Genomic DNA, 11863 nt, shown 5'->3' with positions numbered 1-11863 from the left:
CTCACTCACTCACTCACTCACTCACTCACTCACTCACTCACTCACTCACTCACTCACTCACTCACTAGGGGAAAGACAGGTAACGCCATTTAGTCCGATAAAGGCATAAAAACTATGGCGATTGGCGCTCTTTGCCCTAGTTGGCCTTGCGCCATTAACATCCAACCATCATCAAAAACTATGGCGATTCTTCACAACTCAATTTAACTGATATTGGCATAATCACTCCGCTCCAAATAACAACGATGTGTCGTATTTTCGCCCAAGAGAAACAAGTTCAGCGCCGAGGATGGCAGGGCGCCCATCGTAAAGCATTCGTGCTCGATATATCCTTTCCAGGTTGCATCAGAAGGCGTGGCGAAGGGGAGCGTTCTTTTTGCCCGCTAATTGGTGTCGAGTAAAATGTCTGCATTGGACAGAAGCAACGCTTCCCACTAAATGAACAAGCGCAGTCGTTAGGTTGGGTGCTCAACGTCACCTGTGCCAAGTATAACTTTTGTACACGCAGCGGAAATCTCACACTTTCGTTGCAAAGTTTGTCGCCCCTATCCCACCCTTTCCTGCGTGCTTTTGGACAGTGCCATTTAAACGCATGTCCGTAATCGATTCTCCCATGTGCGTCACGAAGCAGAGATCCTGCTATTGGACGGCTTTTTCTCGCACCTCCGGGGAAGAGAAGCGCCGTCCGCTCAGCTTCGGCGCGTCGCGGCGGCACCTTTGGTTAGTTAGCGCTTCCACGTGACACCGTACCGGCACGACGCTGTGCATCGAATCTTGTGCGCTAGGGAAACAGGTTTTGAATAACTTGGCATCCAGTCGTGTACACATCAGCAACAGCACGACAGGCACCTTGTGGGGAAAAACGACTCTAATTTCCGGCCAACGTAGCCGCAGCGTGCCTCCTTCGAGCATCTTCCATCAAGGGAGAAAGACTGCCGATCGGCGCCAACCGACCTTGTCCCGGAGGATGCGCTGGCGCAGCTCGTCTCCGCTGGCCAGCGTGAACTCGAGCTCGAAGGCAGGCGCGCTCGCCGGCTGCTGCGGGGCCGCCGCCGACACGGTGGGCGTCCGGATCCGACTCATGAGGAGACGCACGTGCTCGAGCTCGAGGCCCAGGGCGTCGGCGAAGGTGACCAGGCGGCCCCGGCGGCGCCGCTCGCTCCACCCCGGGTTCTTCTGCGGTGGGCCCCGGCGAAGGATTCCACGCACCGCGCCGCCCGACACTGCACACACACGCACACCTCCCTCTACTCGTCTGACGGCATCCGCTCGCATGCGTGGTGCGGTTATGCAAAAAAAAAAAAAAAAAAAAAAAACAGCTCAACCGATTCCCGAGAGCGTACAGCGGGAAAAAGGGAGTGTCGATGGGTAATTTCTTACTGGTCAGTACGGCCTCGCACAAGGGCGACGCGCGAAGATTTGCGGCGCCCGTCACTCTGCCATCCTGATACAGAAGGCGAGGACAGAGCACGCTTTTCGCTCCTCCCCTGTGCGGAAACATATCTCAAGCACCCGGGCCAGCTTTTTGTCGATTGCGCTTGCGATTCGATGGATTCATTCGTCGAAAGTAATTTTAATTGTTGCGGACAACGCGATAAACATGTAGTAGACTATTCCCGTATACCTTTTGTCAAGTATCACAGTTACCTAGAAACTAAATGCTCTGGAGATCTCAGTGCTGTGCTAAGTATTTTCGCACAGCCATTACTGATGGTTACATGTTGCTTCGTGTGCCCGATTCTTCCAGATTACAGAACCATGGAATCTATCAGTTGCAGAGTAGCTTTTGGCGACGAACTGAATAAAAATTATTTAGCCTAATTCCCTAAACTATTTTTGCAGCGTTCGTATTCAATGTGAATCCTTGCCCTATGCGGTACGTCACTTTTCTGCAAAAGGTCTATCCTGAACAGTCTGTCATTTGGGCGAAATTGCTCGAGATCTCCCGGGGTATGAAGCCGTTTTGTCGGAGGATCGAAAAACGTTGCTACTATGCATATGTGACTACTATAAGCAGTCAAAGATCGGCTACGACAGCATGATAAGCTGATACGCACTCCACTGCTATAGACAGCACACAGTTGGAAGCTTAGCAGCGGAAAGCCTCTATAACTATACCTGCACGGTGTTTCACAACGCAAGTTAAAATATGAATAATTTGCCAACTAAAAGACCACTGGTGCTACGCAACCTGACTGTTGTAGTAACAATGCAACACGTTTTCTCTACATCCATCTAAAATTGGCTGAACGAGGCCGGAACACATATATGCGTCAACACAAGCGCGTCAATAAAGGAAGTTTTAATAGCTTTTTTGTGTGTTTCTTTGAGTCTCCATTTTTTACCCCGCTTTTGGTTTCATCCTAAAAAATACTTCCTTACTGTACCACTGGGCGAATAAAGATCTCTCTCTCTCTCTCTCTCTCTCTCTCTCTCTCTCTCTCTCTCTCTCTCTCTCTCTCTCTCTCTCTCTTATAGCTCCACAGACTGATTCTCGTGCGAATTTATCGGAAGTAACGCATCCCCACAGCAATGGGGGGTCCAGCAAAGCCTGCCTCTCATCTTTGCGAGGTAAAGATTGCGGATAACGGTGACGCAATGCGGGACAGACCAACTGTCACTATCTATAGTTACAACTTATCTGTTGCAACTAACAGAGCCAGGGACGCCCACGGGGCGCCGCCCATTCATGCGCCCACTGTCTGTCCCACCTGGTTTCCAAACTCCGTTGTGTCGACGCCAGCGGCCATTTACTGCATGCTGGCGGTAAATCTGGCCGCGCGATTGGAAGCCAGCAGAGGCCGCGAAAAAAAGGCTTTCTCTCCCCGCCGCTTCCCCCGTCATCCTTTGCCAACATCGCGCAGCCAGGCTGCCAAAAATGACGCAAGCACCCCGCAGCCTTTCCCATTCACAATTTAAAAGGATTCTTTTTACAAAAGTGCATCTTCCATGTATTTGTGTCCTTACTTATTATTATTCAATCGCGGCTTTCAGCTTTTAATAGCGGCCCTCCAATTTTATAATGAAAATTTTCCTTCAGCACTTGCCTTATGAGAGAATCTAACGGATTTCGTCACGTTAGAACATAAAAATACCCTAGGCGCATGCACCGCTTTTGTACACGTACGGAATGACTGAAAACACGTCTATTCCAACGTGCACGTGGCGATGACGATTACATAACACTAGCGGCCTAAAACGTTTCAGCGCACAATGAATGCATTGGCCGTTACTGCATGCCCAGGCTCCACCTCACAAAGGTTCCCACTTGGTCCTTCCGAAATGAATCGGGTCCGCTAAGTTATTCGGGTTCGTCTACGCCTTCAAATTCTGCTGCATAAGTGGTCCCAGGCTCAGTCTAACGAGCTTTCAGGAGGACCTTTGTGTAAGGTTTGGTATCTAGCCAGGTGCACGTACCATGACCCTTGGTTTTTCTGCGATTGAAAAACTAAAAATGAAACTAGATATATACATTTTATTTTATTTGGAGCTTAATACAGACGGTGACTGTTTTACTTCCGTGCTCGAGATAAAGCCCACTTTAAAACAGAACAAAACATCACAAAGCGCGCTCGCGCTCGCACGCATGCGCGCACACACCGACACACGCTCACGCACGCACACACTCCAGACAAAAGCACTGTTGTTCCGTGTAGCCCACTCCTTTCAACCTCCGGTGGCTTCGCTTCACCACAGGGCACCCGACTGGTCATTAGAGGAACGCACTCTGTTGGTCGCGGTATGTCGTCAGTCAGGCGCGTTCTGGCGAAAGCATAGCCACGAGAGGTTTCAAGAGTGTACTACGCTGAACAGAAATAAAACCCGTTGTTGTTGTTTGTTGCTATTGCTGTTGAAGTGGCCTTCACCCTGCGCACGCTTCCACAGCAGTGAAACAATCTTTGGCAAACGCAAACCACAACGAATGGCGAGTGGATCCGAGTGAGCCGCACCGGCGGCACAGCTCCGTTGCTGGCAGTCAAGACAGTCAAGTGCGTTGCGGCGAAGTAGACTCACAGAAGCCGTTAATTAGCAGCCAATGGGAATTTTATAAGCACCACTAAGTACCGCGAATCAGCGAGAGCGCGTCGTACAGGTGTGTTAACTATTCGGCATTTTCTCGGCAGATTCGGCATTTTCTCGTCGAAATGGCGCACAGGAAGCTTTCAGGACGGCTTTACATGAAAAGGACGTTGTATTACACGCAGCGCTACACGGTCGACATAATAAGCAGCGAGACTGACTTTCGTCGGCTTCCAAACAAAGCCCATCGACATGTGCACAAGGAAGGGGTGTACATCTGGGGCATTCACGGGCACCAACGTCAGTGCATGCGCCCTGGGTGTGCTTACGAGCTCAAAATCTCACATTTAAAGAGCAATTATTTTGATCTGATCAGTGTCCTAAGAAAGCCCGCTCCTCCTTTCGAACATTTCAAAGTCGAGCCTTTTCGGGGATTCCCTGCCAGGTGCGAAAAGAACCGCAGGAGCTTCTTGTTTATGGCTCTCGTATAGCGTCTTTGGACGGGCATACGATTGGCGCTATTGTTGTGAGGCCGTTGAGAGCCATTGCTCCCAGGTATACAGCTTCATACTTCCAGTATAGAGCTTTGTTACTTTGGGTGTAACTTTGCTTATTTCAGTAATACCCCTTTTTATCAGGAACGCGGTGAAAAAAAATCTAGAAGGGTATATTTTCAGCTGTGCGTACGGTTGCCACTTTTCACTGAAAAGAAAACCGGCTGGGGGGCACGTCAGTCGCAGTTGAGCTCGCAATGTGCAAATTGGGGGAAAACAAATAAAAGGGGGAAGCAACATAACAAATGATGCCGAAGCCGGGACTCTTCAATTGCATTTTACTTTTGATACGTCTTCCGGATGCAGAATTGCCACTTTTCGCCTTAAAGTAACAACAACAAAGCCTGCAGCAGGGTAGATGAAGGGAACGATTAAATTCTGACAATCAATTGGGGGAGCGGTATGGAGGGAGATTTATACATAAAACGTGTCGAACTGGTGCTTATGCCCTTCTTTTTCTAAGAGTGGGGTGGGGACACAACGGGACATATAGTGGTACGCAGTGGACAGTAGGACTAAAAAACACCAGCGCACAAAGCAGAGGTCGCAGCAGACAGCAGTAGGACTGGCACGGTTTGGACAGTTGATTTCAATGATTTGGTCTGTCACCACAAAAAAAAAAAAAAAAAAAAAAAAAAAAAAAAAAACGGCAAATGCCTGTCGGTATCAGGGTACGTGCACAAACCGGCCTTTCCGGTCGGGAAACGGCCAGGTGGCAACCCTAGAGCCTGTATAGATAATTTGGCGAATTAATACGGCTGTCTTGATGCTGACGGCGCGAAGGACAGGGCGGTGGATTTTGGTTCGTCTTTAGCGCGGTCGCTATCCAGGTGATATTTTTCACCCGTGAGGCTATCCAGAAATTGCTCGAAAAGCACAGAAGGCAAAAATGGGCGTCCAAGACCGAATGTTATAGGTTCATTGAACGTGTTATTCACTTTGCGTACAAGACAAAACAAAAAAAATGCTGACTTAAATTCGCCAACAACGTGCAAAGTTGCATCACACTCTATCGATCGCAGTGAAATGACCCGGCAGCCGCCTAAGCAGGACAGAATCTTATTTACTCTTGTTCTTCAATGGCGATTCAGCAGACGCGTGTATGTACTTATCTGCGGCCATAATGGGCCCTGTTCGGGACAGAGTGACCTTGCAGCGCCCTTGCCGTCGCCTCTGCGCGACTACACGGAACTAAATGTTTGTGCGCTTCCAGTTGGCTTTCAGATATACATTAGTCTGAAGAAAACAAATAGCGCAAACTAGTATGTCCCTTTTCTACGTCCCATCCAAGCTTGCGCTATTCGTTTTCTTCGAACTAAAGTTCGCTTTGCCGCAAAGCCCTTTTCACACCATCCTCCTGCTCACAACACAATAAAATCTCTCTCTCTTTCTCTCTCCCCCTCTCGCGCGGCTGATGGAACGTCGACAACTGTCCCCACATTGATGAAGGCATTGCCGGCAGTTATACGCTGTTTTACATCGGGCTTCATGGCCAATTCCTCGAGAAGACGACGACTATCAAACTGATCGTTTCCAGCGCCGATGAAAGGGAGAGAGGCCGGTGGTGTCAGTCTACCAGCTGGCGCTGTAAAAGATCGCCTACTGCCCGTTGCTAGGATTCCATTGATGATAAGACACCAGGGCAGTGCACGTTTCTTCCCGTTCAACGTTTGCATTACTCGGCGAGGCGAGAACAAGTGGGAGTTTCCTGCGCACACGGGCCAGGCGCGACGGCGCCAAATAAAGCGACATTAGGCAACGGTCCTGCAAGTGCTTGAGTTTGATTTATAGGGTGACCGAGCATCCTGTCTTAAATCGTTGGAATGATGAGAAACTGAAGCTTCGTGCTCGCTACGTACAGTAATATGCAAAGGTTTGTGGACCACGGCGCTGCTACTTTGGGCAATTTCTCTCCAGCATCCCCACCCGGCATTCTTAACGTGCGCGTTTCCCCGATAATTAGGTCGTTATTAACCCCTCAAACAAATAAAATAGCCTACAGGCTTCAAGGCTGAAGGGTTATTCACAGAAATTGGCAATCCTTAGATCCGTAAACTTTATTGAACATAAACATGTCCTTTGACAACGCAACAAATAATTTTTCTTCTGGCGTTATTCGATTGCCATGAGAAAATTTAGCCTGACCGCAGAGCTGGGCCGTGATCTTTTTGTGTGTGTGTGTCCACAAGTAATTGATTGATAGAGCGATAATTGGAACGACATTTATGTATTCAATCAGAAGCTTCTTCTCTCCCGCTCCTGCGTTTCGCTCTTCATACTCCCCAAATGTTTGGGTGTCCCGTTTTTTACCACGGTCATTACGGTCACCCTTCTGATAACATCTTGCCTAATTCACACTTATTCACTTCACGCAGCGCACCTCATTAAGTGAGGAGACGTCCAGGGTTGCTTATCTGTAAGTTTATTGAAACATCACGAGAAAAATAAAAGCTAGGCCTGCCTGCGCGCGTCAAAGTAGAGCTCAAATGCAGCTTGCAATACCATCAAAGCGCTAATACCCAGACCATATACATACTTTATGTTACTCAAGTATGTCACCGCGGCAGCAAGACCATTGAATAAACTTGTGGAGGACGACGTTCTCTTACCGACGGGCGCAGGCTTCATGCTAAGCACTTCATCGTCGTTACAGTCCAGTGATTCTCGCTTAAGAAACCCTGCGAGGAGCTTCATCTTGCGCTCTAAATGCTGATCCTCTACTTCAGCGCACATCTGGCACGACGACAGGTTTCTTGGAAGGTAACGGTAAATGGTGTCTGCGTCGTCGGTGTTCAGGACATTCGCGAACTCGCGTCGTTCGCCCTGAGGCAGAGCGCGCGTTTTTGACATCGCCGCAGCACTGCCTCGAGCAGTGCCAATTCGCAGGGACATTGACGCGCATGGCACTTTCTCTCAGGGCCCGCGCCGACGAGGAGTCGCAGCAACGAAGCCGGTAAGTGAGGTCATGGCCCGTCGTGACGACAGCGTGTGTTGACACCGCGGGCCGCCTGCTCGGAGTGTCTCCAAGTGAGAGCGCCGATTCTATACTGACAATTTTGAGGGTCTTGCGCAAAGTTTCCCACCTAGCACCTGGCGGCTTCTTGTATCAGTAGCCTGCCCTGATGTGTTTTGCCAGCCGCTAGAAACGTTCAAGGCCAGCACAGCTAGCAGCCACTCCCACCATACTCCTATCACCATTTGGCTACAGCTATGGATTGCAGCGGCTACTTAAGGATCGTAAATTTTAAAAATAAGTATATTAGTTTTTGCAATAAAGCACAGCAGCAAACTTTGTGTTGCAGCAAAAAAAAAAAGAGTAAAGTAACTATTTTTTTGGAGACCATGGCAAAGATTTGGGCAGATGTAGCGCCAAATTTGAATCACGCGAGCGACGAACATGAGTTGCTATAAGAGTAGAGGATCCTCCCTGTTCTGTGGTAGAGGCGTAGAGGGAAGAAGCGAAGACAAACACAAGCGCTTGTGTTTATCGCCTGTTCGCATCGTCCCGTAAAATAGAGGGGCTTTATCGTCCCGTTCATTGCGCTGTCCTCTACTCTCAAAGTTATGTTCCAACAGGCTCTTCAACTCTTATGAGTTACTAGCATGCTTCATGCTAGCAACATGCTTCAACTATCAGCCCGGATAGCCACCTTAGCCCGGAGTCCCGGACTCATCGCGGGCTGTTCGAAACGCAATCCGGTCACATGAGTCCAGGGGAGAACAACGAAAGACGGCTCGCTCGAGCGCGGGCACTTACAACCACTCACTCCAACGACACCGGGGCCTTCTACGTGGACGTGGCCAGGTACCCGGACCGCAAGAACACGTACGCCGCCGCCGTCGTCGCAGCCACCACCGGTGAGCTCTACACGGCCGGCAGCATCGTGGCATCATCCACTGAACAAGCGGAAGAGCTGGCCATCGCGCTGGCTCTCTCCAACCCTAACTGCACCACCGTCCTCAGCGACTCCCGGACGGCCGTCCTGCGTTTCGCCGAGAACAAGGTGCACCCGAGTGTTGTGAGGGTGTGCGGGGCCCTACGGTCATCACAGACAACGGTGTGCATCAAGTGGTTCCCAGCCCACATGGGCACAGTGGGACCCGAAACGAACCGCAACGAGGACGCGGACCGGATGGCGAGTGCGCTCACTAGACGCAACGCCGGCTCGGTCTCCCCTGCTCCAGTGAACGATCACGACAACGAAGGTGAAGACTTCAACCCGATTACTACGTACGGGGAGGTACTGAAGTGCTTCCGGGACTCCCGGAGACGATACCCTGGGCCTCACTCGAACCTCTCTAGGCAAGAGGCAGTACTGTTCAGACAATTACAAGTGCGTGCGACGTGGACCCCTGTATGGGCGAAACACGTCCACCCCGAACTACAGCCGAGTGACGTGTGTGTGCTGTGCAGTGCTAGTCGCGCTACTATGGCGCACATGCTATGGACATGTGCTGTGACTCCGGACCCAACAGACGCGCTTCCACCCCATCTTGCTTGTGCGGTGGGCAAGGAAGACTTAGACTCCCAACGGGGAGCCGTCCAGTTCGCGATGGAGGCCCTTCAACGCCAGCAGTCATAGATGCTGCCTCCCCTACAGGAGGCTGGTATCTGCGACTAATTTAGCCGGCCAATAAAGATGTTCTCTCTCTCTCTCTCTGTTTTTCTGCGAACTATCCGCGTCGAGCCCGGGGCTCATAACCAGAGTCCCATTTAGTCACAGAACCTTTTATAAAGCAGAGGGCCCGAGGCCTAGGTGAAGAGAGGCATTAGAATAGGGAACAGTCAGTCTGGTCAGGAGGTGTGGCGATTCTGAGATCGAGGCCGTCCTCAGCTAAACCACCCATGATAGGCGACCATTCCCAAGAGCGAATAATCCTATTTTATGCAGTAACAATCTGGAATCAGTTGGGAGGAGTTACAAGCTCTAAGCGACTTTTCCGAGACTTTAAGGAAAAAGAGGAAGCTGCTGGTAATATGAGAAGGGGAGGATGGAGGTGGCACTCACATTCTGCACACCTGAGAAGCAAGGAACGCTGCTATCCAAAAGGGCGGGGTACGTTGCTAGCTTGAACATCCACTCTCCTACCTCAGAGAAGGTACCTGGCTGTGGCACGAATGCCATTCAGTTTCAAGCAAAAGTGAAGGTAATGCACTGAGCCTTCCTCTTTGACATGGGTCTAAACGCATCACTGTAGTACACTGTGCTGTGGTCGCTGCCCATTGACCCTACTAGAAAAAAAGCGAGCGATGTGGTGTACAAGTGTGTAAATGCTTCCTGTACAAGCACTGACAGTTAAGGAGTGGCAGTGATTACTGGTGTGCTGCTTTAGAACATTTTTTTTTCTCTCAGAATATCTCTTTTCTTTTTTCTGAAAAAAAAAAAAAAAAAAAAACACGAAGCAGCTGAGGTTTCTTTGGGAGAGATTTGCTTGGTAGGCCAGGACATCCAGGGTGCCACGTAGATGCAGGGCACCACTCCTGGATTTGCCAGCAACTGACAGTACCATCTGCACACGAGGCCTAGGCCTGCATAGTGAGCAGCAAGATGTTTTATTTTCGTGCCATTTTCAAAGCATTTCGTTGCCTCATAACCCTCCATATGTGTACCGTGTTCCCATACAGTGCAAGAGTTAATTACATCGTGATGGCAGCCTGCATGAGCACCACTAAATTCCCCCTAGCAGCACATTTCCGAAACAGTGTCAGGTCACTATGCCCGTTTTCTTCACTGCCATCATCAGGATGCATGGGCGAAATGTACGATTACGATTTTCTTTTCAAGTGCGTCAGCAATGAGAATGCATGTCTAGAGCAACAGAACCTGGAAAAGGCAGGAACACCGCGAGAATGGGTACGCATCCAACCGCAACAGCTTAGTACAACCCAGTACTTTTACAAGCAAAGTGCTAGCCCCATCCAGCCCAGAGGGGGAGTAATGGGGGCAGTAGCACTCCCAAGTATACAGTCCCACTTCCTGATCATGCTCAATAGCATCTGCCCCCCTCCCCCGTCCTCTAATTCCCAAGTGGTGTCTGGACCTGGCTGTCAGTAAGTAGCTAACTGTTTCTCCAGTTCCTAAACAGTCCCTTACAATGCTATGGCCACTGCAATACTGGTAAGCGCCAAAACGCCATCACCTTGTTTCAAACCCTGTTACACCACACATGCCTTGGCACAGGTGATATACCTGCATTTTACTAGCGAAATACAGACGCGGACGAAGAAAAAGTACACAGGACACTTCACTAGTAAAATGCAGTCAGATAACCAACTAGCCCAGCTTTCTGCCTTAACAGGTGATGTAACCTTGGCACGTGCTGACCTTGCATTTGTCACTAATGATAGTGAATGTAGTGTCTGGGGTCAAACTACGACGACAGCACAGAAACCGCACGTTTGAACACCAGTGTTACATAATTAGTAGCAGTTGATTATATGAAGAAATGAGCCCATCGTGAACCATTTTTAACAAGCTTACCGCTAGTCACCGTGCAGTCATAAATCTAAAGCACCAAGTTTAGAACTGTACCACATACAGTACTGAACTGCTCTCGAAATTTCTAGTATATAGGCTACAATGTACCTTGCATAGGTGTGCATACGTGGAAGGGGGGACCCAAGCAAACCGTCGCTACCCCCCCCCCCCCCCCCCCAATTACTGGGAAGGGTACAAAATTTGTGGTTTTTAGGACACATTTTTTTTAAGGAAAATGCAACCGCACAGCTGTACTGTAAGCACGACTTCTATATTTAATATGATCTGAAAGGCCATCATCATTAGCGTTACACGTCTTAGTGTAATGTAAAGGTCATTAAAGATGGGGCCACATCTGTCCTTTGCTGTTTGGCATTGTTTGCAATTGTTTAGCGGTTCGCCAAGCGAAACTGAGCCTTAAACAAGCTCTTGCACCATGACTCAGGTGCACTGTGAACTGGCAATGGCTCACACTTAGGAGCCTAAAGTAGTCAACACATGGTTATAAAGATGACTGTTTGGGAACAAAATGGCATTTTATTATACAAAAATTACGTGATTTCCACTAAATAATATATACAAAGCTAAAGTAGGCTTTCACTCTCACTCCATGTACATTGCTTTGCATTCTCCTTCCATGTACATGTACATCAGGCTCAAGAAGTGGCAAAGAATCCTTTCACAAATATTCACTAAAAGAATGTAAATCCTAATGTAAATATTCACTAAAAGAATGTAAAACCTCCTTGCAGATGACAGAAGCTTCTTAAAATTGATGTAGCAACAGTGAGAATGTAGCAACAGCAATGA

At 49.2% G+C, this 11863-nt stretch overlaps 1 protein-coding gene across 1 annotated transcript in view; it reads right to left on the bottom strand.

Moving 5' to 3' along the window:
* The window catches only part of LOC144154533 (protein phosphatase 1 regulatory subunit 3C-like), a 17540-nt gene extending 9763 nt beyond the window's left edge, over positions 1 to 7777 (bottom strand). The window contains exons 1-2 of the mRNA XM_077685854.1: positions 7184 to 7777; positions 955 to 1223 (exon numbers count right to left, since the gene is read on the bottom strand). Of these exons, the coding sequence (XP_077541980.1) occupies positions 955 to 1223; positions 7184 to 7466 (552 nt within the window). The 5' untranslated portion in view covers positions 7467 to 7777. The remainder of the gene's footprint in view (positions 1 to 954; positions 1224 to 7183) is intronic.
* Between the last annotated feature and the right edge of the window lie 4086 nt (positions 7778 to 11863).

The sequence above is a fragment of the Haemaphysalis longicornis genome, unplaced genomic scaffold (genome assembly GCF_048455015.1).
Source record: "Haemaphysalis longicornis isolate Haplotype H1 unplaced genomic scaffold, Haemaphysalis longicornis Haplotype H1 scaffold_1, whole genome shotgun sequence".
Taxonomy (NCBI): domain Eukaryota; kingdom Metazoa; phylum Arthropoda; class Arachnida; order Ixodida; family Ixodidae; genus Haemaphysalis; species Haemaphysalis longicornis.
This window is presented reverse-complemented; position numbering and strand designations above follow the sequence as displayed.